The sequence below is a fragment of the Columba livia genome, chromosome 1 (assembly GCF_036013475.1).
Source record: "Columba livia isolate bColLiv1 breed racing homer chromosome 1, bColLiv1.pat.W.v2, whole genome shotgun sequence".
In the NCBI taxonomy this organism is placed as follows: Eukaryota; Metazoa; Chordata; class Aves; order Columbiformes; family Columbidae; genus Columba; species Columba livia.
In genome coordinates, this window is record NC_088602.1 from 173,823,062 (window position 1) to 173,850,371 (window position 27,310).

Genomic DNA, 27,310 nt, shown 5'->3' on the forward strand with positions numbered 1-27,310 from the left:
TAATCCTTGACGTTTCAGCACTATTTTTCTCGTTACAGATGAAACCTGTAATTTCTAAGTGTTGGGGTCCCCTGCAAGCCCAAATCCAGAACCTCTGCAGTGATCACTTTCTTACCCTACTAGTCTTGCTAGACTCAAATACCACCAGAAGAAAGTTCCTCAACTCAGAGACAACCTGTCCAGCCCAGCATAGCCTGACCCAAAGCAGCACTGCCATTTGTAGCAGTAAAATAAACACTTAGCCATCTGGGCTACAGAGGTGAGCTCTAAACATAAAAACATAGCATCATCCCTTCTCTCCCTCTCCTCTTTGAATGACCCTGCTGTGTCAGCATGGGTGAGATTTCAAAGGGCCTGAGACCTTTTTGCCTCCACTCTGGCCAGTTGGCTTGTGTGGCATTACTAGAAGAGCTGTGCTACACTTTTTTGAGCATACAGAGTAACTGAGGAGCCCACTTGCCTAGGAGCTACGAGTTCCACAGTTTTCCAGAGTGCCTTTCCTGTCCACACATGTGATGTGGTTGCCTGATGGATCTGAGTGCCAGAAGAGAGAGTTGAAGTTTTTCCTCTTCAGAGTCTTTCAGGTTCCTGGCCCAGCTTTTCTATCCTGCTTTGAAGAATGAGAAGACTTGAATACTGCGGTGGGGTTGAAGGGGCATGACCACCAATGCAAAAAGAAAATGGTTCAGAGTCCCAATAATTACTTACTCCTCCCTTATCCCTTCTCTCTTCAAGGCTCTTTCATTCTTCCAGCGGAAATGTCTCAGAAGGGAAGGAGAGGTCCTCAAGTGATCTTCACTAGCCTTCCCAGTTAGGAGCCTCACTGAGCCTCTTCCTCACCACAGGACATCCCTGTAGAGCCATAATCTCCCACCAGCTTAGGAATGTTCTCTGCACCTCTCTTCCTCTCAAATTCCTTTGAACCAAGAACAACAGTTCAGAGATCCTGTCCACAGCTGCCATTTTCTGCACTTCTGCAGTAGGCTGTACTCAGAGTGATAAAGGTGTGTTGGGGCCACCTCCCTTGTCCATCTGCATCTCTTTGGCAGCACAGTGAGTGCAGAAAGAGAAGGCCATCTCCTGTGGCAGAGGGCAAGGCCTAGAGTCTCCCAGGTGAGGCTAGAGACTGTGGTTGTTCCCCAACAATGTGTCAGTGGTCTCAGCCTGCACTGTCTCCTACCACTGCTTCCTCTATCCCTTCTCCTGCCTCCCCCAGGGCTTCTCCTGCCTGCTAGTGGGGATTTGCATATGTCTGATGCCAGACACCATAAGTGCTTGCCGGTAAACACCCCTGTCTTGGTCTTAGTGGCAAGAGCCCTTGCTATAGAGCCCTTCATGTCCAACAGTCCTAGGGGACCAGTCCTGCACCCAGAGAAGGAGAAAGGAGGAGAAATAAATGGAATAATGAAATTGCAATGAGGCTGAAGCCCTTCAACTGGTTCAATTTCCCATCACCCCCTTTCCTCAGCCCTGCTCTCCCACACAGAACGGCAGTGAACCTAAAGCAGCTCTTCTGGTCTCTTTTTCACTGAACAATGAATCCGATCAGAGAGAAACAAAATCGGTAGCATCAAGAATTAGATTCTTTCTTTTCTTTATGATCGTTGCATTAATGAGCAGCTACATGTATAGAACCACGAGGTGACTAATGTAATTAACCTGGTGTAATGATACTGCTGAGGAAGAGAGAGAGGATTATGACAAACTTAGATGTCAGTATTGCACAATTTTGTATGTGTTCCTGGTACTATCGGGTTGTGTCTGACACAGGAAACTTAAGCAGTGATAGATTTTAGTCTGCATCCATTCAGCTCATGCATTTATCTGTGCAAAACGAGGATATGAAAGGTGGATTTCTTTCCAGGGGTTGGGGAAAGGGGGGAGGAGGGAAAGGATTCAGTTTGGTGTTTCCTTTTCTTAACAAAATAATGGTAAGAATAATAAATTGTCCTTTCTCGTGAAGAATCTTCCCAAAATGTCTGCTTCTTGGAGTAGGTACTGGGATTTTACAGAAAGCTATAAAGACGAAGTCAGAACACAGGGATTCACACAACACTGGTCAGGGGGAGACAGAGGGACGGAAAATTAGCAACACCAAAACATATGCAACTTGCAATGAACCCGAGAAGAGTGAAGAGCAAACACTTACAAATCATAACAACAGCAAGAATAATAGTAATAAATGCTTATTTTTAAATTACCCTTCCACGTTACATTTCACCCGTCTGCCGGGGAGAGAAACGGCTGACTGAAGTTTAGCGCGGGTCTAACCGCGGGGTGCGGGTTGCGCTTGCAGCTCTGGGCACGTACGGCGGGGGTGCAAAGGAGGCTGAGCTGTGGGGCGGAGGTTGGGGGTCAGAAACCGAGAACGCGGGAGAGCCCCAGCTACTCCTTCCTCCGAGCTCCGCGGCAGCCGGCGGCAAGCAGCCCTTCCCGGGGCTGGCAGCGGCGGGCTAAGGCGCAAGGGAGGGGGAGAGGCTGTCCCCCCTCCGCCCCTCCCCGCCTGCCTGCCCGCGCAGAGCGGAGGAGGGCGGCTGCCGCCCGCGGATGCTGGGGCGCGGGCGGCGCGGGCAGGGCGCGCAGCGCGGGCAGGGGAGCTGTCCTTCAGCACCGCGGGCCCGGCGGCGCGCCTCCCGCACCGCCGCCCGCCGAGCCGTCCTGCAGCAGCGGGAGCCCGGCAGCGCCGCTCCCGCCCCGCCGCCCGGGGAGCTGTCCTTCAGCACCACCGGCCGCCGCCGCCGCCGCCGCCGCGGGGGAGCCGTCCAGCGCCGCGCCGCCGCCGCCGCCGCCGCCGCCGCCTTGATGCAGTAGCGGGGCCCGGGAGTCGCCGGGGGCCGCCGCGGGGCAGGGGGTGCCGCAGCCGGGCTCCGCTCCGCGCCCCCCGCCCGGGAGGGGCGCCGTGCCTGTCCCCCTCCCCCGCCCCTTCCCCTCAGGAGCCCCCCTCTCTCCTCGCCCACCTCCGCCGGGAGCGAGCACCGCGGCTGTGCGGAAAAGCCATGGGAGGCAAGACCTCGGCACCTGTTCAGCTGAAATCAAGGGCTTACAGTATACTGGGCAGTCTGGCTTGGTGGTAGGAGCGAGCGAAAGGAAGGAGAAGCAAGCGAGAAAAAGTGAGAGAGGATTGGAGCGACTGCCGCTGCCGGGAAAAAAAAAAATAAAAACCCAAGGAAGATAACTGGGAAGGAAAAGGATTTTCATGGCGCAGGCTGCAGAGCTAAGCAAGAAGACTGAAGGTTGCATCTCTGCTCTTACAGTCTCTAACTGTCTAGGTCCAGATAATGAGAGATTGTGTTGAGGATGCTGCTGCTGCTCCCCTGTTCACTGTGGAAGCCATCTCCAAATTAGCCATTACATATGGAAACTGGAGACCAGAATTTTAGAAAAAGGGATTAAGGCGTCTCGTTTTGGGGGGGTTTTCTCTTAATTTGTTTGGTTTTTATTGGTTCTTTTCTCTCTCTCTTTTTTTTCTTTTTCCTTTTTCCTTTTTTTATATTTCAACCAGAACGTTTCCGATTTAAAAGGCAAGCCTCTTCCCGTGTGGTCTTTCTAATTTACACTTTTTTCCGTGGGCTTTCTTACCTCCCTTTTTTGATATCTATCTCTCTATATACACCCATTATATTATTAGTTGGAATTATTATTCTTTTATTTTATTAAACACACACACCCCAAGAATCACAAGGCGGTTGGGTATTTGTATAATGAAGAATTATGGGGCTCTTTGACAGAGGTGTTCAGATGCTTTTAACCACCGTTGGTGCTTTCGCTGCCTTCAGCCTGATGACCATAGCTGTGGGGACCGACTACTGGCTTTACTCCAGAGGGGTTTGCAAGACTAAAACTGTCAGTGAGAACGAAACCAGCAAAAAGAACGAGGAAGTCATGACCCATTCTGGATTATGGAGAACGTGCTGCCTGGAAGGTATTTAATTCTGGATCTCCACACACCCCCCCTTTCCTCTCCCACCACCCCATGTTTCTCCCCCCCTCCAAATAAATCCCTTCGCATTCCACCATTTTCTCACTTCATTCCTTTCACGAGGGATCGAGAGCAGTGGGCTCAGTTACTCAGGGCACAGAGGCAAGAAGACAGGCAAAACATTCTCTGCTCTGTTCCCATCTTCCTTTCTCTTATCCCCCTACCCCCCTTCCCCACCTTCCTCAAAAAATCACTTCCCCCTCCAACTGGAATAACATGTGAGTTACAAAAACACCAAGAGACCCTTTCAAAAAGCAACTGTGCAGTCTGCCTGTCTTCGGCTTGTTTGTATTGCCTGGGAAAGCAATGCCAAAATGCTGTATTATTGCTGTGCTCCGTCTGTAACCGCAGAGTGAAACAATTGCTCTCTTTGCAAATGGCTTATTTGCAAAGACAAGACTGGGAGTGAGGGGTGATGTGGGGAGGGGGTGACTGCAAAGCACTTTGGATGCAATTGTTAGTTCACTTTAGGAAGGAAAAAGAAAGGAACGGGAGCAACCCTATTATGTCCAAAATGCCTCGTACAGTAAATCTAATGATTTCAGTCATCTTGAGCAGAGTTCAGAGTATTTCGTAATGTCTGTAAGAAACCACATCTCACTGGGCTAGGTGCAGAGGGGTCTGGTTGGTGGCTGATTGGTTTGGTTTGGAGCTGGGATTTTTCCCATTTGTTTGTTGTTGGGGGGTGGGTTTTTGTTAAGGGCTCTTTTTTTTAAAAAAAAAAAAAAAGGTTTATGGTAAAGACTAAAAATAAACAAGTCTCTGAATGGAAAAGTCAGCCTAAGTCTGATGTGGTAAAACTGAACAGCAACTCAGTGACATGTCTGATGGCAGAAGAGACACCACCGCAACCAACTTCTGGAATCAGACGTTCCTAAGGGAGGGGGAAAGAAAAGAGGGGCCTGTGATTCGCTTTTAAATATGTGTTGCTCAGTACGGCGATTGGTGTACGTGTGGGCTGGGGAGGTGGTCTTCAGCCTGTGCTGGAGGGATAGGGACAACCGATGGAAATACGTGGTTTGTGTTACACACGTAGCGAGAGGAGAGAGTGAGAGCACAAGAGCGCATATTACAGCCCATTGTAAAAACCCTGTTTATGAATCAGCTCCCAGCTGGAGGGTGGGCTGCTGGGGGTTTATGGACATCCAGGGATAATGTCTGTGTCTGTCAGTGTCCACCAGAGCTGGGTGTGCCTGGAGCTCCCCGATGGGAGAGAACAGGGAGTGGGTACCGCAGAACTGATTTTCTAAGACTGGCACTGGGAGATGGAAGGCAAGGGGGAGGGGGGAATACACTATGTATGTCCTGATGTCTCTCACCAAAGCAAGCTAAAGCTGCTGTTTGGAAATGGTTGTGCCTGTGAAGAAGCATGAATTTCCCCCCCGTTCTTGGTGCAAACGGTTGAGTGATGGCTGGACATGTTTTGAATAGCTAAGTGACTTCATTGAGCGATGGTCTATTTGACGCATACTGCATTTAGTGCCCTTTGTCAACCCAAACTGCTGCCTTTTAACATATCCTGCAGAGGAGCTCTATGCTGAATACTATATGCTGTCTCCACGCCAGAAAATCAATAGCAGTAAATTAATGGGGGATATTTTAAACACACTCGCTCACACACACACACACATTTCCCCCAAACAGATAAATATATAGACATATATATTAATAAAAAATGAAAAGCCCTTAACACAGCTATTCATTACAACCAGGGAAGGAGACATCTCCTTAATTAAAAATTAATGAGAGAGGGAAGGAAAAAAAAAATGAAGCCTAAATGCAGAGCCATGCGGGGAAGGGAGACTGCAGGGAAGAACTCCCTTCCTGAGCCGTGTCCCCAAGCTGGAGGGCGGGGGGAGGCTGGAGTGGAGACAGGAGATATGAGGACCCCAGCCAGGAGAAGCAGTGAATTCAGATCATGTCTATCTGCCCACAGAGCTGTACCCAGAGAGACGCGGTCTAAAGAGGAGGAGGAACGGGCAGACGAGGTTGGTCATATCAGAGGAGCTTGGGGGTCCTTTTCCTTTACATCTGACAGGACCCCACAGGCACTGTGGAGAAGTGGCTTGCATGGCAAAGGAAAGTGCCAGGATGCTTCCAATTAAAGTCTCCATAGTGTCCCCAGCCCCGTGATGCCACGCTGCCAGCCCAGTCCCCCTGCCCTCCCTGTCGATGCTCTCCAGTGGGCTCAACCCACAGCAGCTGCACGAGGGTGTGAAATGCAGCCTAAGCATGAGCTGCATGGCCCTGACAGGGTTCTCTCCCTCACCCTCACCATGCCAGGGTTGGGCTGGCCCATTCCTCCAGCCCCTGAACACCAGGCAGAAGTGGCAAGCAGGGTAGGAGGGTGCAATGCAGCACACAGGACATGAGCCCAGCTCTGAGTCCCCAGCCTGAGGGCACAGGTTGCTCCAAAACTTGGATAAAGGCTCGAAAGCAAGAGCATCTCAGCAGGACGTAAAACCAGCCCTATGGCCACATGTTGAGCAGGGCCTGGGCACAGGTTTGCCTCATGGGCTGGCATGGCACAGGTCTGGCACTGTCACTGCCAGGATGTCTCCTCTTGTCTTCCTGCAGCCCCACAGCTTGCATGGGCTGGTGGCTGGCACTTTCTTGCTCTGAGGACAGCACAGCCAAAAATCCCCACCAGCCCTGGATGGCAGGCCTCTTACTGTCACGTCTGATCTGCTTGCAGGAGGGTTATCTTCTTTCTCAGCAGAAGGAATCAGAAAGTTGTCCCTGGTTGACTCGCTTTTCCTGGTGAAAGCTGCCTGCTGGCGAGCGGGAGGGAGAAGGATGCAGCAAAGCCTCCTTTCCCCCACAATGCAGAGGGTGAGCAGATTTGTGTCAGGAAGGTCTTGGTACCAGGAGGCTGTAAAAAGGGCAAAACCCTTGAAGTCTGCTCACACCCTATCCACAGCATGGCAAAAGCACCTGACAAAAGGTGTGGGACAGAGATGCTTCTGCTGCCTGGGGTGGGTGTCAGGGTAGGTCCATAGAGTGAGGGGAGGTAGTGAAGAGAAGAGCAGGAGGATTTTTAACATGCAAACAACCAAAGAAGGAGCCCAATCTGCCTCCTGCTACTGGTGGGAAACCTCTGACGAGATCATCTTCCTTTTGGGAGACGTGGGGGAATGCTAGCCTTAGTCAACATTGTAGGATATGAGAGATGGTGGACTCCTTGTATTTACAGTATTGTGCTAAATTGTCTTTTCTCTTCATGGTCAACATATCCAGTAGCAAAAACGGATGTGTGATGTCTCAGGCTGTACACACAGATAGCTGCGGTCAGAACTGCAAGTTCCTCTAGGACAATTTGGTCCCCAGGCTTTCAGTTTTCGGGTTTCCCTCTCTCCAGTCATTCTGTTCTCCATAGTGGACTTTCAGTCAGCATTTTCAGATCCTTGTATTGCTCCAGAGAGGAGTGTCATTTGGGGTGTCCCTCCTCTATTGAGATGTCTTTCCCCCTTTTTTGCGTCCTAGAGTGAGCCCTTGTTCCACTCTGGGGCTAAAGGAGAAAGGTGGTGTCATTTTACCTTACTGCAGATCACACTTCTGATTTTTTTCCTCATCTTCCTCGAGATAATCTTTTCTCAGTCTTTGGGGTTGCTAAATGTGTCTCCAGGTCATTTGAAAATCTTTACCCTTCAAGAAAAATTGCCTTTCTCAGCCCTTTAACTGTGTAGGCACAAAACACACACATACACCAAGGAACTGAGATCTGCAAGCTCATGCCACACATGGATACTGCACCTCTTACAACTTCGAAATGGCTGCAGATCTTCCAGCCTAATTCCTTCTTGGCACTGAATGCTTTAAAACCACTTTTTATTATGAGCGATGCCTTGTCTAATTCTTTCATTAGCTCCTGTAGATCTCCTACAGGATCTCAAAAAGTGAGCGACGATGCCTTATCAGGGTCTTATGAAGCAAGGAAATGAAATGTATTTTATATCTGTAGGTTATTGGTTTTGTCATGTTGTCATTATTATTAGGAAAGGAATAGGTCTGGGAGGCTTTATACTGAGAAGGAGGGAGAGAAGAGTCCAGGGCAGGCAGGCATGAGTGATGCGCATGGGGTTAGACATCCCTGTAGATCTGACTGGTGTGAAGGCAAGTAATTGAATGGATGTTGGTGCAGAAAATAATTCCTGCCTAGAGACCCTTCCCAAGGAAAATTAATGAGCTGATCTGTTCCTTTTCCAGCTTGTTATATCCGAACAGCACATGAGAGTTAAGCGCAGTTTCAGTGTTTGCAAAAATGAAGAGCTGACAGCAAAGGGAGGCAGGGCGCAGGCAGTGGACAAGCTTCTGCCAGACAATTCTGGTGCTGTGTTGCTTCCTTGCACTGGCTTCTCCCACTGCTGTTTGCTCCTGGGCCACCTCTTCCTTTTCCAACCCATCTTATGAGTGGTTTTTTTCTTATCTTCCCTCACACCTTTCCTAATTTCCTTTCTGTTACTCTTCATTTCTGTCAGCATCCCTAGTTTTGTGCTGCAGAAATGCCTGCTGTCCCACTTCCAGGGATCCACAAATCTGCCAGGGTTCTTTCCTCTGACTCTTACTGGGGCTTCCAGGGGCTTTTCTGAACATGCAGTGAAAATAGCAGTAGATTAAGTCAGGCTCTCCATGTCTTTGCGGATCAGGACCAGGAGCAGCCTAGCACAGCCCTGAGGTGCAGCAGGAGGCAATGGACCAGCACATAGTTGATTGCTGCTGGCATTGCATTTGCTGGGAAGGAGGAGAATGCAGAGCTGGACAGGCCTTGGATGAAGAAGACAAAGGATTTTTAAAAGTGGGATGGCAGATGACAAGGGAGTATTACTCGGGATCCCAGACTTGGGTGGGTTTGGTTCTCCTCTCAGCTTAAATTCACACCTGACTGTAAGTCACCAACAAGCTAAAGATTTGAGAGGCTGAGACCTGCAAACTCAGTTCTTTTGTAAGATTTGACAAAGAAGTGCTGTTCCTCACCAATGAGTTGCTAGAACTGATTTTTAAATTGCTTTTAAATTATGAATCTTCCTACAGACAGAGAAAGAGGAATGGGTTAATATTGTCCTGAAATGCACCAGAAATTGCCTTGCTGAAGAGAGTGAGAGAGAAATGCAGTGGGAGGGACATGGAGATGCAGTGTGGCAGCAGTAATGTATAAAGAAATTACACAGAGATAGAACAAATGTCTCTTTGCCAGGGAGACCAGGAGCTATTCCTATCTGATGTTTCCCTTTTAACCCATCCCCTTCCCCACGCAGTCCTCGGAGTTCCCGTCTCACTTTGCTATGGTTTGGTACGATCTAAGCAAGAGTTTTGGGGGAGGAGGACTGCTGAGGTTTGCCAGCAGAATCTCCATATTTGTTTAATTTAAAAGCAGTAGGCGAGGAGGTTGCCGGAGGTGGGGGGTGGGGAGGGGAGCAGGGAACATTTCAGGCTCTCAGATGGCTCTGCCCCCTGCCCCTGTTTTAAGAGCGCATTCCCAGTCAAGCATAGCTGGTTTATCCCAGGGGGAGCCCTCGCTGCTCCATTCTGCGCTGCTTCTCCCTTCCATATTGCACTCGTTGTCAGGAGATGTGCTGATGCCTTGCACGGGCATGAAACCTCCTTTGCAGGGGCTCTCAGGGAGGGAAGGGGGCTGCTGCCAGGGGAAATGGGATAGCAGCAGGGGTCTTGCTCCCTGTCCTCCCCCCGCAGCCCCCATCCCAGGGTGACAGCTACCCAGCAGGGGAAACACGGCACAGAACACTTCAGGGATATGCAGAACGTGTTGTAAATAAAATACATCTAAAAGTTATTTTTCCTTTGCCTCTATGACCCCAGCTTTTTCCTCGCCCTCCATCTTCGACTCATTCTATCCATCTCCATTTTAATTTGTTCTCATTTCCCTCCCCTGTTTTTCCTCTTTATTTTTCTCTTTCATCTTCATGTCTCTTCTGTGCTTTCTCTCAAAAGCAGCTTCTCCTTCATTATTTCTCCCTGTTTCTCTCCCGGTTCTCTGAGGCCCACCCCCTTGCTCTTTTCTCAGTTATATTATCTTGTCCTTGCTCTCTTTTGTCCCCTTTACTCCTGCCATCTCATCTGTCTGTCCTCTTTCCTCTTCTCTGTGCCATCATTTCCCCTGGCTTTCCCTCACCTCACATACAGTCACTCCCCACAGCTGAAGGACCCCATTCTTTTGGAGCTACATTGCCTCTGTGTTCTAAAGCAACTCTTTTCCAATCCCCATCCAGCTCTCCCCTTCCTCATTTGTCTGACCAGTGTCACCCCTCCTTCCAAGCAGTGTATGACACTGGTTGCTATTGCCATCTTCTCTTGCCCCCAGGGTGGTTTGGCTACCTCTGAGGGGGGTGAGACCCAGGCCCCATTTTCATCTCCCCCATAGCTTGTTGCCTGTGGTCAAGCCAACATCCCTCCACTTTGCTGCCTCTAATCTCCCGTGGCTGGAGGGCTCACTGGCAGCTCAGCTGATGAGCTGGCTCATCTGCATGCAGCCAGCAACTGGGCCGGAAGGAGCTCACGGCAGCCCTAAATACCCTCCCTGGCAACCCTCAGACATGGATCAGGCCAGCATCCAAATGGAAAATAAGGGTCTCTGCAGCCATAACCCTGGGGCAGTTGTTGTGCACTACAGTGAAGGATCTCTGGTTGTCACAAAAAAGTGTCTCACCAAGCAGCCATCCTTTTCAAGCTGTTTACAGGAGGATGATTTTCTCTGAGATTCTCAGGAATGCCTCAGGGGTTGAGATGAATGGGTCTTGGGTCTCCAAGCCCGGTGAGTCTTGATGATTGGCTGCACAAACCTCAGTCAGTCAGGTCAGAGTGTTCCACTGGCTCATGAGAGAAGGGAAATGGTGGCCTGTGAAGGGCTCTACATGAACCACAGCAACTCAGTGGGTGGGAGAGAGTTTCAAGCTGAGACAGTCTGGGTTGCTCAGCCTGGAGAAAAGAAAGGTCTGGGGAGACCTTGTTGCAGCCTTTTAGTACTTAAAAGGGGCTTGTAAGAAAGATGAGGACAGACTTTTTAGCAGGGTCTGTTATGACAGGACAAGAGGTAACGGTTTTAAACTAAAAGAGAGGAGATACAGTCTGGACATGAGGAAGAAATTTTTTACAGTCAGGGTGGTGAGACACTAGCACAGGTTGCCCAGAGAGGTGGTAGATGCCCCATCCCTGGAAACACTCAGGTCTGGGCTGGATGGGGCTCTGAGCAACCTGATCTAGATGAAGATGTCGCTGCTCATTGCAGAGGGCTGGACTAGATGACCTTTGAAGGTCCCTTCCAACCTAAACTCTTCTATGATTCTGTGAAATCCCCAAGCATAAGGAGTAGAACATGGGCGATAGCAGAGAGTGAAGGAGCAAGGGCCATCTGAGCGGGGGATCTGCAAAATCAGAAGAGCATTCATAAAAGGGGGACAGGGACAAAGAGGAATAGAAAAGACTGTGTGTATGAAGGCAGCCTGCAAGACTAGATGTGTTTGCCTGGAAAACGAGGTGAACAAGAGGGAAAGCGATTGTATTGTATTGAATAATGAATGGGCTAGAGAAGATGGATCAGTACCTCTTGATTTCCCCATTTTGTAACACACAGACAAGAGGACCTGACGTGAGTCACCAGAGACCCAGTTAAAGCTTTCTCATTTGATGCGTATCAGTGCTGTGGAGCTCATTGCCACCGGAGCTCCTGTGGCCAAGATTTTAACAACATTTAGCAAGCAAGTGGGCATTTACGACACAGTTCACGAAAATTAAGCATCCTCCTAATGGATGTGAACAGCATTTTGGGTGCTTTGTAATTCAGCAATTAAGCCAGTCGCCATAAAAACTAGGATAACGTTTCACAAGGGCAGTCTATCCCCTTTCTGACTGCCATGTGGTTCTTGCCTCTTCCTTGAAACATTTGTCAGGGATTAAACGGAGCTCAGATTTACTTAGTCTGGCATTTCTTTTGTTTCTAGATGTTATGCTATGCGGTTGCAATATAAGATGCAAAGTAGGTTCTGTGTTTCTGCTAGTGTCAAAGACTGCCCTAATTTGACAAATTAGCAGCAAGTTTAGGTATTTCTATCATATTTTGCTAGGAAGGATCTGGGATAGAGAGCAATTAAGAGCCTATGGAATTAAGTGGAGTCCTTTTTCTTCACACCCTAGGGCATAAAGTAAGTAGTTAGCAATGAAGGTGTTATATATGCGCGAAGAATTATTATTGTTGAAGTCCCTGCTTCCCAGAAAGCAATAGGCTGTGGGTCTCTTTGATGCCATCATGACTAAACTAGAAATGAGGTTGTGTCTTTTCTCTTGTATCTGTGGAAATTATTACTGAACTGGCATTTGATGACATACAATTCCGTAGTGTTTCTCTACCCAAGAGATGAAGGCCCGATCCTCCCCTTGTTTGCACTGATGCAGCCTCCCTTGGCTCGGATGAAGATGTGGTGCTTACACTGTCCATGTGGGCAAAGGGAAAATGAGGCAGAAGAAGGGCTCGGAGTGCTTTAAACAGCCGTGCTCCCAAGGTCACTGTGTGTCCCTGCTTTGCCAATGCCGTACCCAACAAACCCGGGGCTAAATTACCTTCCAGTGTGAGTGGGTGCGACAGCCTCAAAGTTAATTATATTCTGCCCTTATTTATGCCAGCTGTTCACCCAGTGCAGTAGTTGCCTTTTTTTTTTGTAACTATTTGCATTTTCATCATCTTTCACCTTCATCAAAAAAATTCAACGTGGCCACGCTCCCTGTGAAGCTAAGATCCTCCTACAGACTCCTCACATTGGATTGGTGAAGGTGTAAAATGGCAGAGGTGACCATGAACCCCTTTCTCTTTTTCTTATTTATGCATTTCTTTCTTTCATTGAATCTCTTTTATTTACTGACAACTTTCTGTCTCCCAGCCCCACTTATCCTTTTTGTGTTACAGAAAAGCTTTCCCATAAAATTCCAAACTACACAATCAGAGTTTTCATAACAAACCCTGCAGGATACGTGAAATCCACTTGTGTTTCTGTGTCACTGGCTGCTGGAGTTTTTATACTAGCTTCCTATCAAATCTATAACTCCCTAGAGAAGCATATGGACTTTATCCTGCACCTCCTATTCCCCCAGAGCATATACTCCTACCTGCTAGCTTTGAAAAACAGAAAATTAGGAGGATATACAAAAACTTGAGAATGCAATGCCCTCCAATCCATGGGTAGGAATTTTTCTGATGTGTGTTTTTGCTAGGAGCAGAACAACTATAAATTTCTGATTTAGCTTGTTGTATAAAGTACACATTCTGTCAAATAAAAAATAACACTATCCACCTCCATCAGTTTTCATTCTCCTGAACATGATTTTTTTTTAGTGTCTGTTTTATTTTTCTCCTCCCACTGCTTCATAACTACATTTCATTCTTAAATTTGCTATAGCTCAGAGAACGTCTCTCTTTCCTCAGGTCTTGTTTATACCACCAGTGTAGCTGCAATGTGATGGATCACACTTGAACACTGAATATTTCCCAGGTTTATGGTCATGTTCATTCAGTATCATAGACCAAGTACTGTCAATCAAATCACTTTTGATCCAACCATATTTGTTGACTCCTGCAACCTATGACTTGTCCAATGTGACCGGTAAATTTCTGAGAATTTGTTCCTGGATCTTTATTTCCACCTGAAAATATTGTCTAATACTTTTCTTTCTTAGTTTCAATTTTTCTTCATTCTTGTTTTCTTTTTTTTTTTCCACTCTGTCCACCAGTCCCTTTCAGAATTCACTGTTTTTTCTTTTCCTCCCTTTTTCTCCACTTCATCTCTCATGCCTACAATTTTCTCCCCCAGCCTTCAGCCCCAATGACATTTCTTCTCTTTCATTTACATTTCTAGCCCTCAGTCCTACTGGGTAGCAACCACCCTTCTTGATCTCATGCTATACAGCCTCTATGGAGAGGTGGTGGAAAAGGGTGGACAACTGTGTTCATCTGCATGCACATGTATGGTTACGTGTGCATCTCCTTTCAGATTCGATCGATATGAAAGCTTGGTGGTTGAGATGAAGTGGCGTGGCTCTGATTTTTGCCTTTCAGACAGACATGAGGATACATTTCCAAATGCAGATGCCCCCCAGAATTGCCTTCAGAGTACAGGGTCTCAACAGATCAATCATGAAGAATTTCTGCTGCCTCCTTTGAGATTCAAGCATTACCCTTTCCTTAGGCTGAGGGTCATGGTTTTTTGAAGGGCAGAGACAGAATCATGAAAGACAACATTTTTCTTTTGCTCATTTTTGAGTGAGGGAGTGAATGAACTGTGATAAATATTTTTCTGTATATAACTAGAGCTGTCTCAAAGAAGTGGCAGAGGAAACAGATGGCAGAGGCCCTTTGTAGGCAGCTGCTGTTGTCTCTTAAGGTGTCACCATCACAAGAAAAGTGGTTGTAATTGGGGAGCTTCAAGATCAGCAGTGCCTGAAAGGACACGAGCAGAAAAGAATGTCATCCTGTGTGAAGGGAGGGGGCAGTGAGACAGAAATCAGATATTTGGAGACTAAGGAATGGTGCTTAAAGGTGAAATAAAGTACAGGCAATAGGATGAAGCAACGATGAAGTTTTACTGAATGGCATGACCACAGAATGGATGGCTTCTCTGTGTTTGGGAGTTCATACTCGGCCATAGACACTGGGAACATTGTAGGCAGGGTGAAGAGCTGGTTTAGAGTATTTTGGGGACAGCAAGAGGGGCTAATGTCCAGTGGAAACAACTGAAACAACTGTGGAAATACAGCCATGGGAGAGGAAAGGTCTAGGAATTGCTATCTCCAGGCTCCTCTTTCCCCGAACTTGCTTCAGAGCACCCCTGCAGTGTATGTGTTTGGGATGAGGGATGCTGCAGAATGGTGAAGAAGCCTGTGTCCCAAATATTCCTCAAACAATTTGCCTGCCTGAAGCCATATCATCTCAGTGTACCCAGCCCAAAGAGAAGTTGTAAGTTGACCTGTAAAACAACAGAAATGGAGACATGTAGCTGCTCCCTCAAGACATAACCAGGCTTGGGTTCCTTCCTCACTTGTAGGCTGGAAGGGATTGCACAGTGGGCTAGACCCCTAAGTCTTGCAGTCATGGAGTTCTTCAAATCTCTCCTGCTCCCCTTGAGTCTCCAAAAGTAGGAGTCATATACTCCTTTCAAGGAAGAGAAAATTCACAGAAAAGTTCAATAGGAGGTTTGGGAGGAAAACAGGGAGGATGAGAGTCTGTCATGAAGTGCAAGGGCTTGGGGTAACAGAGCAACTGTGAATATGCTTGGCGTTGGAGACTAGTTGGGGCTAAACATTGCACAGTGTCCTCTAGCTGGGACACCTCCTTTGCAATTCTACTCAAGCACCTCATAGTCTCAAAGGAAACAACTACCAAGAGCAGAGCAGAGCAATGGGGCTATTTTGCTGTTGGAAAAGGGAGTAACCGAGAAACTAATATGTCTACTCTGCTGAGTAAACTGCAATGCAAACAGCAGCACAGCACACAGGAAAAGCATAGGACTGACAATTTTCCTAAATTTCAGGTGGCTGCCTAACCATTGCACCACTCTTCCCCAATCATTGCTCCACTCTTCCCCTCCTCAGTCATCACTTTGTCCATGTGTTTGCAGGAAAGCATAACTCAGAAAGGACAAGAACATCTTTCCAGGAATTAATTCCAGGGGCTGTCTACGATCACAGGAGAAAGGTGTTTTTCTGTGTGCTGCATCATTACAGCTTGGCCCACATTTATAGGAATAGTGAGGGGAAAAGCAAACAGAGCAAAGCAAGACCATGAGAAGGAGCACTGTGAGGATGTAAAGGTATCAGGGCAAGGCATCTTCTGCAGAAAATGAGGACATGGATTGTTCATGGTTGTAGACTGACACAGCTGTGGAGGAAAGAATCTCTGTGTGCCGGAAACAGAGGGAAGGTTGGGGATGGAAGTGTTCATGGCAGCTGGAAAGCAAAGCTGGACAGAAGGAAACTCTAGGCAAGAGAGAACCCAGGACTTGGCTACGGCATGGCATGGGGAGGCAGTAATAGGAATGCAGTGGGAGTGCTGGGAGGAGATAATTGAGAAATATGGTCTGAAAGAGGAGGGTGAGAAGAAACCCTGCAACTCAAAGGCAGGAGAGACTTGGATTGCTGAGAGAAGCAGGAATATCAGCTGGAGCTGATTGATATAGAAAGAGAGCTCCTCATCCATCTCCTCTGCCTTGTAGAATGGGACATTTTCTCCCACCTGATGCCAGCATCTTCCATCCCCTAAAGGCCTTTCCTCCCTCTCCCCCTCTGCCTGCCTCAGCATAACAGAAAGAAAGGTTTAAGCACACATAGAGAGGACAGGATCAACCACATCAACCAGCCATGGACCTGCACCAATTTGGAAAGTGTGACCATGGTTGCCAGCTCCATGCGATAAAGTCTGACCAAAGAAAGCTGGAGAGAGGAAGAATCAAAGAAGCTGGAGTGGAAAAATTTTGTCCCAACTTGTTGACACCAATAAATCTATCTATGTAAGCAACTTAATGCGGACATGGTCACCTCCTACACTGAGGCTCTTTGCTCATCTCACAGCTGAAAGCACACGAATTTGTCCAACTTCTGGAGGCCTGGGGTACAGTTTTCCTGAGAGAGAACTCATGGTTTGGCCAGATTACGTTTGGTAAAGCGAGGGAACCAAAACTTAATGTTCTTCCCTGGCTAATGCTCTTCAGGAGAGGTTTTTTTGAGTATTTAATCTTTTATTGCCACTGTGCCATTGCAGCTGCACTAAAATTCTTCATGTAGGGTGGAAACACCCTTATGCTAGACACTGTGCACGTACAAAAGCTGTTGTCCTTACGTCAAAGAAGTGACAATCTAAGATGACAAATGACATATGAAAGGCAGCAAAGCAGAAGACAGCAAACATGTAGAACTTGTTTCTGCATTGTTGCTTTTGACATCAGTGAGAGGATATTACACCTAGAACTGACTTCACCTCCCTCTCCAGAGCAGAATGCAGAACAGGGCATGCCTGCCCAGCCACCAGGCAGTGCCAGAAGGAGATACCTGAATAACTCCAAGCAAGATAGCTTAGGTATTTCAAGCCCTAATGGCTACTCAAGCATGGTGCTCTGCACAGACAAATTAGCAGCATGTCTGGGAGCTGTCAGGATGCAGCGCTTACTCAGGTGTGCTGCTTCCAAGACCCGTGCAAGGTCACATTACATTGTGCCATGGAGACTTATAGTAAAAGCCTGTCTCAGCTCTCAATCCAAATATAATCCCCATATCCCCAAATGGTCATGCCTGTGTGGCTGGAGCCTTTTTACCCCATATTTGGCAAACACAGGTTGTTCGGAAGGAATGATTGATCACATCTCATTTCCATTGCTGTGAGAGGGGTACCATACTCTTTGGGGCTTCACAGGGGAGTTTGGCCTCAGATGTTTCTCTGAATGCTTGAGAAATCTGAAGCCAGAAGATGCCATCACAGCTGGGTTTTTCCTTTGAGGTTTTAGCAGACAGGGCTGAAGGACACTGGAGACTAATCTCCATGTGACCTGCAGATCCTGTCCTTTCACATGAGAGCTGAAGCTTGCTGAAGAGGCAATGCTGGAATGCTTTTGCCCATGTGGTATCTGCCCTGGGGGTACACAGCCACTTCCGTCTCCAGGGTTGCAACTTGACAGTGAAAATTCATTGGATTCATGGTAAAACTGCAGGATTTACCAGCAAAGAAATAGTTTGTTCTGAAAATAAATAAAATCTGATCTGGAGGTGGCAATTTACTCAGGCACCCAAGAGATCACTTATTTTGAGTATCTTGTTTAATTCTCACAGAGACTGCTAGTTTTCTGTCATTCTTGATCTTAGTTTTCTTGGGAAAAAAAAGAAGAGGTTTAATATGCTATATGGCTTCTTCCACGTAATAAAAACAAAGGAAAGGACTCAAGGAGAGAAAAGCTTCATGGCCATTACTTAACTGAGCTGCACCACAGCAGGGACAGAGGTTGAACCCACATCCAAACAAATTGTTAAGCCCTATATGAAGCCCTCCTCTTCTTTGGGATCCACATGAAGAATTACATTTCTGCAACAGATACACAGTCAGTAGCTTTTCCCAAATAATGAACTAATCAGAAATACTAAAAATAGGCTCCATCGGAACATCGGTTCAGCCATTTGGAATGTAGAGCAAATGGCACTGAATGTGTTTAATGAAGTGAAAGAGCTTTGTTTTTAATCACTGAGCTATTGACAAGTTGTTGATAGGTGATCAAATGTGGACTTTGCTTTCAAATGTTGTGACTTTATGAACCTGCCAAGACCCTCTTGAGCCACCCTTGCTCCTTTCACTGCTAATGTACTAGGACTTCCTGCCCTTTCCAGGACCTAAAATAAGAATAATTGTAATGTCATCTTCTTTTTCCGGATAACAAACATTTAGCCTCTGGGCCAGTGATCAATTTTCAAGAGTAAATGTTCATAGTTGTACAAAATCAGACCCTGGGAACTGGGTCGGATATGTGAGGGAAGATGACAAGATGGGAGGCAAATCAGTTCACATCTCTACATGCTGTTATTAGAATAACACTAAGACATTAGATCAGGAGGGTGGAGAGAGTGGATGAGGGAGATTCTGGTTTTGAATTGTACAGCAGCAGTTCCCAGTGGGGAACCAGGGCAGAGCTGACAGCTGACAGTAGATTTCATTTTCACGCAGGGAAGGAAGTGAGGTGGGAATTCATGGATGTTAGGGAACATGCAAAAGGAGTTAGGGAAACTTAGGCTCTAATAGGAAAATTTAGGTCTATTACGAAGGGTGAGACAACGCTTTTAAGCCAGGTTTAGTTCATGACAGACCATATTGTCTGTCCTTCACATGTGGACTAGATCGTTCAGCATGTCTGGATTATACTCGGTCCAGAAAGACAGAGGAGGAGAATAGAGTCTTAAACTACCATCACGTTCACCTGTTTCTGAACTTGTGTCATCTAGGATTTGCCTTATATACAGAAGGCCTTCAGATGGAATTTAAGTGAAATTCGTTGCTCTTTTGTGGTATTAAATGGGATGAAACAACTGGAATGAATTTGAGGACCAAGCCCTATATCTACTCACTGGCTGATGCATGCCAATACATTAGTGATTTTAGTGGACAGTTTGCTATGTAGCTTGAAGCTATCTTTACTTTTCTTTCCAGTGAAGAAGAACAACAGTGTCTTTCTTGTGGTCTGCAGGAAACCTCAAACTATATTTGAGATATAGTTTACACACTTTACAACGTTTTAAAACTGGTTCACTTAGTACGCACAGTCCTTAACAGTTGTATGTTAATGTTACTGGGGTGGGGCACATCATCCAACCTGTGCTAAGTCATTACAGTAATTAATCAGCTCACTGAACATTTGTATTCTGATTGAAAAACTCACAAATTATTCAACTCTACCCTATTAGGAACCAGGTTTTCCTTTTAACCTCAACTGCAAACCAGCTGTCCATCAGTTATGATGTGCTCATACCTTGAGGTGATGAGAGCAGCAGAAAAGCCTAAATGGGTTGCTAGAAAGTGCTACAAGTAAAATAGAGATGTTTTTCATTAGTGTTGAGAGGATTGGCCGCCCTTTAATTGGATGAATCACCCAATGGGTGTGTTCCCAAAGCCAATCAGAGCGTGCCAGTTCAGTAGAGCCACAGTGAGCAATGCTGTGCTGCGTCATTCGGCATCCTTCGGTGAGTGATTACATCCATGTCATTTGTAATAAATCAAATGTTGTCACAGGGTCAATCTGGTGGGTCACGCTAGGTTATCGTGGCGATTTCACACTGGTTGTGTCAGGTACTGCTGTGTCATACAGGTTTTTGCTGGGTCATGGGTTCACGTGGTCATGTTGGGTTCCTCAGATACCATCTCCTGAACTCCCAAGGAGCCCTGCTGGAGTGTGTCAGGGGAATGATGAGACGAGTGTGCTGCATAGCCTTCTAGTGTACCTGTTTATGGGCTCTTCTCATGGATGAAGTATCTCTTCCTTGTAAAATGTGCATTTGTCTCATTTATTAGTTTAAACAGTCACTGTGACTGCTTGTCCCCTCCAGAACACCACCTGCCCAAGGCTCAAAGCAGGCAAGATCTAGTCTTGAACCAGTGACTTCGTTTTTTTTCAGAGAAGAAAACATACTGCTCTTCCACTTAATTATATTGCTGCCTGAGTCCACAGAGTCAGAAAGAGATCCTGCCCTCTGCTAACACTGCTGCACATAGCTGGTTTAAGTGCCTACTTGGGGATCATTCTGTTACGAGGAAACCCCCACTCAGCCCAGACGTGCACAAACCTCCCCTCAATTAGGGGATGTGGCCAAAAGAACAAAACTACAAGTAATGAGACACCATATTGCAACAGTCCTCTGCTTCATTGGTGTCTTGTTTTGAGTTATGGTTTGATCGGCTATATGTTAGAACAGCCCTGAGGTGACTCTGACTTGCACCAGAGACTAAGCAAATCTCTTCCGGTCTGATGGTCAGAAAAATACAAACACAGCATAAAACTACCTTTAAGCCTCCCCTGCACTGAGAAAGCTGGAATCCATTGTGAGATCTGTGTGGTTAGTTGAGTAGTAACCAATCCTTGTTTGTGCAGAGAAAGAATATAAGAATAGTCTCAATAGCATTTTTAAACCTCTCAAAATAAATTTATTTTACACAACACATATGGCACCTCCAAAATAGAGAGTGGCAGATTGTGGTATGAAAGTTTTACTGGTACCAATCAGGATTACATTTTCAACCCACTGGTGCCATCACTGGTCAGGTAAACAAAAAGTGACAGATGATTTACTGAAGGAAATGTCCCATTTTTCACCAACAAAAGCGATACTGAGGGTGAGGTTTCAACTTGTGCTTTCTATGAATGCCATTGCTGTCCTCTGATCAGAGCAACAGAAGTCATTCTGCTAGTGTATGGTGTTTCACTCCCCGATGCATTTCATTAGCCAGTGCCAATGGAGCACAAGAAAATGCTCCCATGTCCATTCTGTATATGGAAAATTTCGGACATGGGAAGGTAAGGTGGTTAGCAAAGTACACACAAAGACTGCAGCAGAGCTGAACTCACTTTTTGTCAAGTCTTAAGTCCATATCCGGATCACTCCACCATCCTTCCACAGATCTGTTTACCTGGCCCCACTGTCTCTCACACCACAGAAGGGCATTGCCTGTTTTCCAAGTGCGAAGAACACAGATGATCTCTAAAGCACCATGAAAATGTCATGGATTACAATCAGTATCGTATTAGAGCCGATTCAAGCTCTACAGTACTTCTTGCAAGCTCCTAGATTCTTTGAACAAGGGAGGTCTCTGCAGGAGCCACATCAGATATTGCTGGTCTTCTATTGGAGTCAGTGAGTGAGCCATGAAAAAAGTTATTCCCTCTGCAACTGAAATCAAACCCATATTTTCCCGAGCAGAGCTATTTTAAGTCATTCATTATTATCATTTTTCCTCTCCAAAGCAAAGCCCATTTGATACTCAGAAGCTGTTAGAACCAAAGGGGAAAGAGAGAACACTGGGGTATTGTTCTTGCTGCAATTGCAGGCTTACTTGGTAGCTAAAAGAAGGTTTTATTTTAAAAAAAAATCAACTCTACAATGCCTTTGAATGAGAAGAAGAAAATAGTAAAGGAAAAAAAAAAAGAAAAAGAAAATCCATGTTGCTGATGTCTTGGACAGTGTCAGGGAAGTAAGGCCTGAAGTTGACGTAATGGGTCAAATCCATAGCTACTACAAGTGAGCACAAAGCACTGATTCTTATGTTCAGCAGGGATGTGTTTGAGGCTAAGACGCAAATTATCTCAGTTAACCTTTGTGATGTAAGAAGAATCCAATACTGAGTTCCTGTGTACATCTGCAACAGATGGTGTTTAATAGCAACAACAGTCACTGTGGGTATGCCTTTCCCCGTCTTGTTGGATTTCAGCTTCCTCCTCAGGCATTCCTGGTCAGCTGTAACTTACCTGGAAAAATTTTCAGGTGTTTTTTTCTGCTGGAAAAGCAAGACATGGAAATGCATCTACATTAACTTGCCACCACAGCGCAACCTTGTGTGCTACATGATGCAGGCAAAGACACAGGTTGGCACCTCACATTGCTTGCTTTCTACCACACACCAGCACAAGGAATCATCTCACCATCATCCATTCATTTCTTTCTCCATCTGCTTGTCTGTGTTTTTTTTTCTTTCTCATTTGCGTTCAGCAGGTGCCTTCAGTTCCCAAACATGTTCCCAGATCTTTTCGAGTGTCAGCTGTGGAGCTAAATAGGGATTTTCTGAATTTGATTGATCAGGTTGTCACAAACCTGGCTGGGAGCCATTTGTTGGACACTCATCAGATTGCTACTGCAGAATCCAGCTGCTGAGTTTCCAGTGTGCTTTTAGCCTCTGGAGTGTAAAGAGAGACAAAAGCACTACACCTGACTGGGCATCTCCAGGGATGTTTGAGGGGCACAGAGCCTCTATCGACCATCTCCTCTTGAGAGCTTGACCTCCTACTGCAGTTACGTCTCCCTGCAGGCTTGCACAACTTCCCCAGGTAGCTTAAGTGCAGCCTTTCACAGAATCCTATCAGGAGGCATGAGGCTTCTGGGTTACACTTGATTTCATAAGGCACTGCTAGATGTAATAAATGTGTGATAAAGATGAAATTTGCATGTAATGTCTGAACACAACATCTCTCAGAAAATACAGGTAATGACAAAACAACAAACACAATGTCCCCACCCACTGCACCCTCTCCCTTTGACTCAGTGGGGGATCTCCTGCCTTCAGATTGCCAGCTCATAGTTTGTCTTTTCTGAATGTGGTTATTCCCTTCACTAAATTAGGCTTTTTTCTTTCAAAACCCATTCACTCCCCTTTCTGCTATGCATTCTCTCCTGCCTCTTGAAGTTTCACCCAAGGCTTTATTTAATCCTTTCCATCCTTACCTGGCTTTGTTCAGCCTTTTGTAATGTGTGTAGGCCTCAGCAAACCACCAGCCCTATCTGCAGTCGCAGTCTTCACTCATTAGGGTTCAAGGACAAACTACGGTCAGTCATGTATGAAGGACTCTTCTTCCGGAAAGTGAGCAGGCATCCACAATGAAGCTACTCCCACAGTTACATCCATGTAATAACACTGTGACATCAAGGAGAGCACAGAACTCATGCAGAGCTCCCACATCAGCACAAGGCTCAGGACCAGCTGTTCAACAGCTGGCACCCAGGGAAGAAGCATTTAAACCTAGTGCTACTCTAGTAGCGTTGCAGGCTTGGTAAGTACAATGGCTTCAAAAGAGGGAGAAATACTTATCTCAACAAGCGATCTGGGCCTTCAGCTGCTCATATGGCAAGTGTTCAGAGCTGCTGGTTCTGGAGGACACCTGCCCACCTGGATCTCCTCCACCCATTCAAGTTCCCTGTGCAGGAACTCAGAGCAAAAAGGCAAGATCAGGCCACAGGTTAGCTTCTGACTGTTACATGGGTCAAGGACCCAGTGCACAGCATAACCTGCATGTTTTTATAAAAGGAAATCAGTGGAAACATCACATTAGCTGTGGCTGCAGCTCAGCAGATGCTCTGCCTGCACACCACAATTTATGATCCATGCTGTGGTATGATTTAGAGGGTAGAGGACAGAGTGCTTTGTTTTCATCAGGGACATGGAGGTGAGGGAAGGCTTCCCATGAACAGGCTGTGAATGCAGCTTAGGATATGAGACAGAGCCTTCCTACGCTGATGTGCCCACACACAGACCAATGCACAGATCACCCTTGGAATAATGATGACTCGATGGGCTCTTATTATAAATGATCCTTGGCTAACAACATAGACTAAGTAATTTATGGTTCTTCCTGCATTTCTGAATAATCTTTAGTAGGTTGAATTGTCCATAAATCTGTTGCTGTTCTTTGGATACAGGTGTGAATCCAAGGACTCTCTGAGTCTTAAAATGATGAAGTTTGGCAAGCAGAAATAACTTTTAAAATCAAGGATTCACTCTTCTCTCATTTAAATACTGCAGGAAGTGGTGACACACAGAAAGTAAGGTCTGATTTTGGTAAACAGGGACGAAATAATTTGTCATTTTCAGAGCCGGATGAAACACATGGCAATTACAATGCAAGAAGCTTTGTGAGGATGTAACTATTTAAAAGCTGATTAGGAAAAAGAGGGACTTGGCATCCAATCTGGAAGGGTAGTAGAGGGAGGGATGGCTGCATGGCAGGACTCCTGTTGGTGTATGAATGTCCGCTCCATGGTGGCATTGTTATCCCCTTCTTGTCCTGACAATATACAGTCAATGGCACTTCAGGAGGTGGGTGCGGGACATCTGGTTAATGAGGAACAGATGGACATCATCGGACGTGCACTATACCTGCTCTTCCCTTCACTGCTCTCTCCCTTGCTCTCTGATTTCTCTGTTTTTCTCTGCAGCTGAGCTCTTCTTTCTCCTTTTAAATGGGAGGCAATGTTTCTGTGCTCCTGAGAAAGAACAACAAATGGCTCTGATCAGACCCAAGTGCAACACCAGCAAATCCAGTTAGGAAATGTCTCAGCTGTAGTACGTACCTTTCTCTGAGATCCCTACATGCTGTGCTGGTACGCACTTACCTTGTCCCCTCCCCACTCCAGTTCCTGGACCCAGCATGACAGTGGGCAACAGAGGCCACTTTCTCACATGCCATTTCTTTGATATGACCTATTTAATGATTTGAGAAGGACTTCATTGAAGCCCATTCTTTGGGACATGGCAGTTTACGCCACTGTGAAGAGGTTTTTATCCATCCTGGGTGTCTTTAGCTCGTGGGGGTGATTTTCAGATGAGGCGCATTGTAGACGAGGTGCAGTGATTAGAGTTAACAACCTGAATTTCCCTTCCACCCTTCTAATTCCCTCACAGCAGGTAGGTAGGATTTGTGTCCGTGCTCCTGTGTTCTCATCCAGTTAACAGGTGCCAGTAAAGTGGGTTTGTTCTGCCATAAAAATCTGAAAAGCTGAACACAAACCAGATCTTGAAAGAAATACAAATTCCCAAAGGCTTTTTGCATCTTGCAGCTCAGAGGAGACAGCACAGCATTCCTATATGTGTTTCTACAAAGGAAATCTTCCTAAATCCCTCTGTTCCAACCAATGCTGACAAAATAGCAAAATAATTCCTATCAAGTTCCAATTGGCTTTCATTAATACTGGGGCTTGCATTGAGATTTTCTCCCTGAGAGATACAACAAAATGTCAGTCCCTAAACCCCTTCTCACTCCTCCTTATAAAAATCTTACTAAACTACGGTTATGCCTACTCACAGGTACGGACTCGAATTGATCCCTCAGTTTAAGTTACATGATGTGCTTATGTAGCATCAGAACAAGGTTTTCCACCTTCCACCTTCCTCTAACTCATGAAGTACTTTGGTGTGGGTGAGTAAAGTTCCCTGAATCAGTCCCTTTCAAGGGCAGCAAGCAGACATACAGTCAGCAGTCCAGCCTTGCTACCTTCTTCTCTCTCATCTGAGAGCTGTTACAGTGTCCCAACATGAGATTAATTTTCTGTGTAGATTGGGTTTGGATATAAGTCCTCTGTTTCCCTTCTATGGTTTCTACTCCCACTGCCTTTGAGACACATCAGATTTTATATATAGGGCACAGTCACAACATGAATGAGGAAGGAGTGCTTCAGTGGTGGATGACTTAGGCTGACTGAAGTGGAAACCAAGCTAATTCACTGGAGTTGATCATTTCAATAAGGAAAATGGACTGAGTCCCCATGGTATTCTTCAGCATAGCACACAAATGCTGAGTTAGCATTCAGATCCATCCTCTGCCGGGATCTTGACTTTATGGGCAACTCAAAAGTCTTATTCAATATACACCTCAGCCAAAGCATCATGACTTTATCAGATTGTCCTTGGCTTTGTTTCCAAGATCTTTTTCATACCACCTCTATTTCTGCCTCTTCCCAAACAAGCCCTCACTCCTCTCTTATATCCATGGAAAGTCAACAAGCAGATTCTAACACAGTGATTTAGCAATACCTCAACAGCCTTACAGAGTCGAAGAGCTACAGGCAGGATGGGGCAACAAAAGGAGAAGTGTGTTCTTCCCTCTCCTTCTGCTATTCATCAGAGGATGAAACACGTTCATCTTAGCTTTGTTCTGTATGATCCTCTGTGATTCTCTTCCTGCTTGGGACATTTCCTTCATTACAGCAGAGGAGTGAAGATCCTGACCCCCACCTGAGTAACCTCTGAAGTCCAGAGTAGCAAGACTGTCTTTCCACTACTCCTCTTCCACAAGCTATTGAACATGGCAGCACAGTCTGGAATTAATGTATGCTTCACTGAGTTCAGGGACAACCCAGTCTAAGGATCCCATCCAGAAAACCTCAGGAAGAGAATGCGTTCAGCCACCCCTGGCAGCTCCTCTCCAGGCTTCACCATGCAGATACAAACGAGTCTGTCAGGCCATTCAGTGATACCACCATCTGCTTGGATGGCTGTACATTTCTTGTTTCATCTTAGATTCAGATTCACATCTCTCCTTGGACATATTCCACGGGGACAACAGTTCTTGATAAAGCCCTCCACCTCCATAAGAGAAGTATCTGCACAAGGCCACTGATCATTTAGTCCCAGAATGGAGTTGGAGTGGTCTGGGAGTTTCTTACCAGCATAACCTCTCTGTTTGACAGCTCCCTTCCCCTCCACCCCAGGGTGCAAGTCTTGGCAATAACGCCATCTTCAGTGTTCAACCTCCAAATAGCCTTCCATCTGCTGAAGAGTAAAAATCGGTGTCAGTGCACCTGAATCTGTTCCCTTGCAGGGAGATTTTCTATGCACTGCCCCAGATTTGTCAAGTCCATTATGAAGAATCCTGTTGTGCAGAACTTCGATTCAAGACACACTGCTTTGTAAGATAAATGCAGGTTGAAAGCATGCAGCTGCATTCCTAGAGAAAAGGGCTACAGTTCCCCAGAGACCCTCGAAGATCCAAGGTAACTGCAGTCATGACCTCATTGACTACACTGGTCTCATCACGGCTGTGATGCAATGAACTTGTAGAAGCCCCACTGGAGAAGGAACAGAACTAATAATCCCAGTCATCTCTCCTAAAGCAAGTGTGTGCCTGGAAATGACCTGGTTTGCCTCTGAGGACACCTTCTGCCCAGGGCTGGAGAGGGAAGGACTTCAGGTTTGCTGCTGCTTTAAGAGTCAATGGATTTTGGATTCTTGTTGCAATTACAAGTTGATTTTCTACTTTCCGACAGAATGCAGCAATATCTAGTGAAGTGTGTTGCTTTTTGGCTGTTGAAACTGCTTCATCAGGA

At 46.3% G+C, this 27,310-nt stretch overlaps 1 protein-coding gene across 2 annotated transcripts in view; it reads left to right on the forward strand.

Annotated features, from left to right (window-relative positions):
* The first annotated feature begins 2,955 nt into the window (after positions 1–2,955).
* The window catches only part of CACNG2 (calcium voltage-gated channel auxiliary subunit gamma 2), a 51,597-nt gene continuing 27,242 nt past the window's right edge, over positions 2,956–27,310 (forward strand). Inside the window, exons 1-2 of one of the 2 annotated variants that reach the window (XM_065047898.1) lie at positions 2,975–3,233; positions 3,777–3,922. In XM_065047898.1, coding sequence (XP_064903970.1) covers positions 3,781–3,922 — 142 coding nt within the window. In that variant the 5' untranslated portion in view covers positions 2,975–3,233; positions 3,777–3,780. Of the gene's footprint in view, positions 3,923–27,310 lie in introns of both variants that reach the window. The other variant, XM_005511278.3, reaches the window with a different exon arrangement.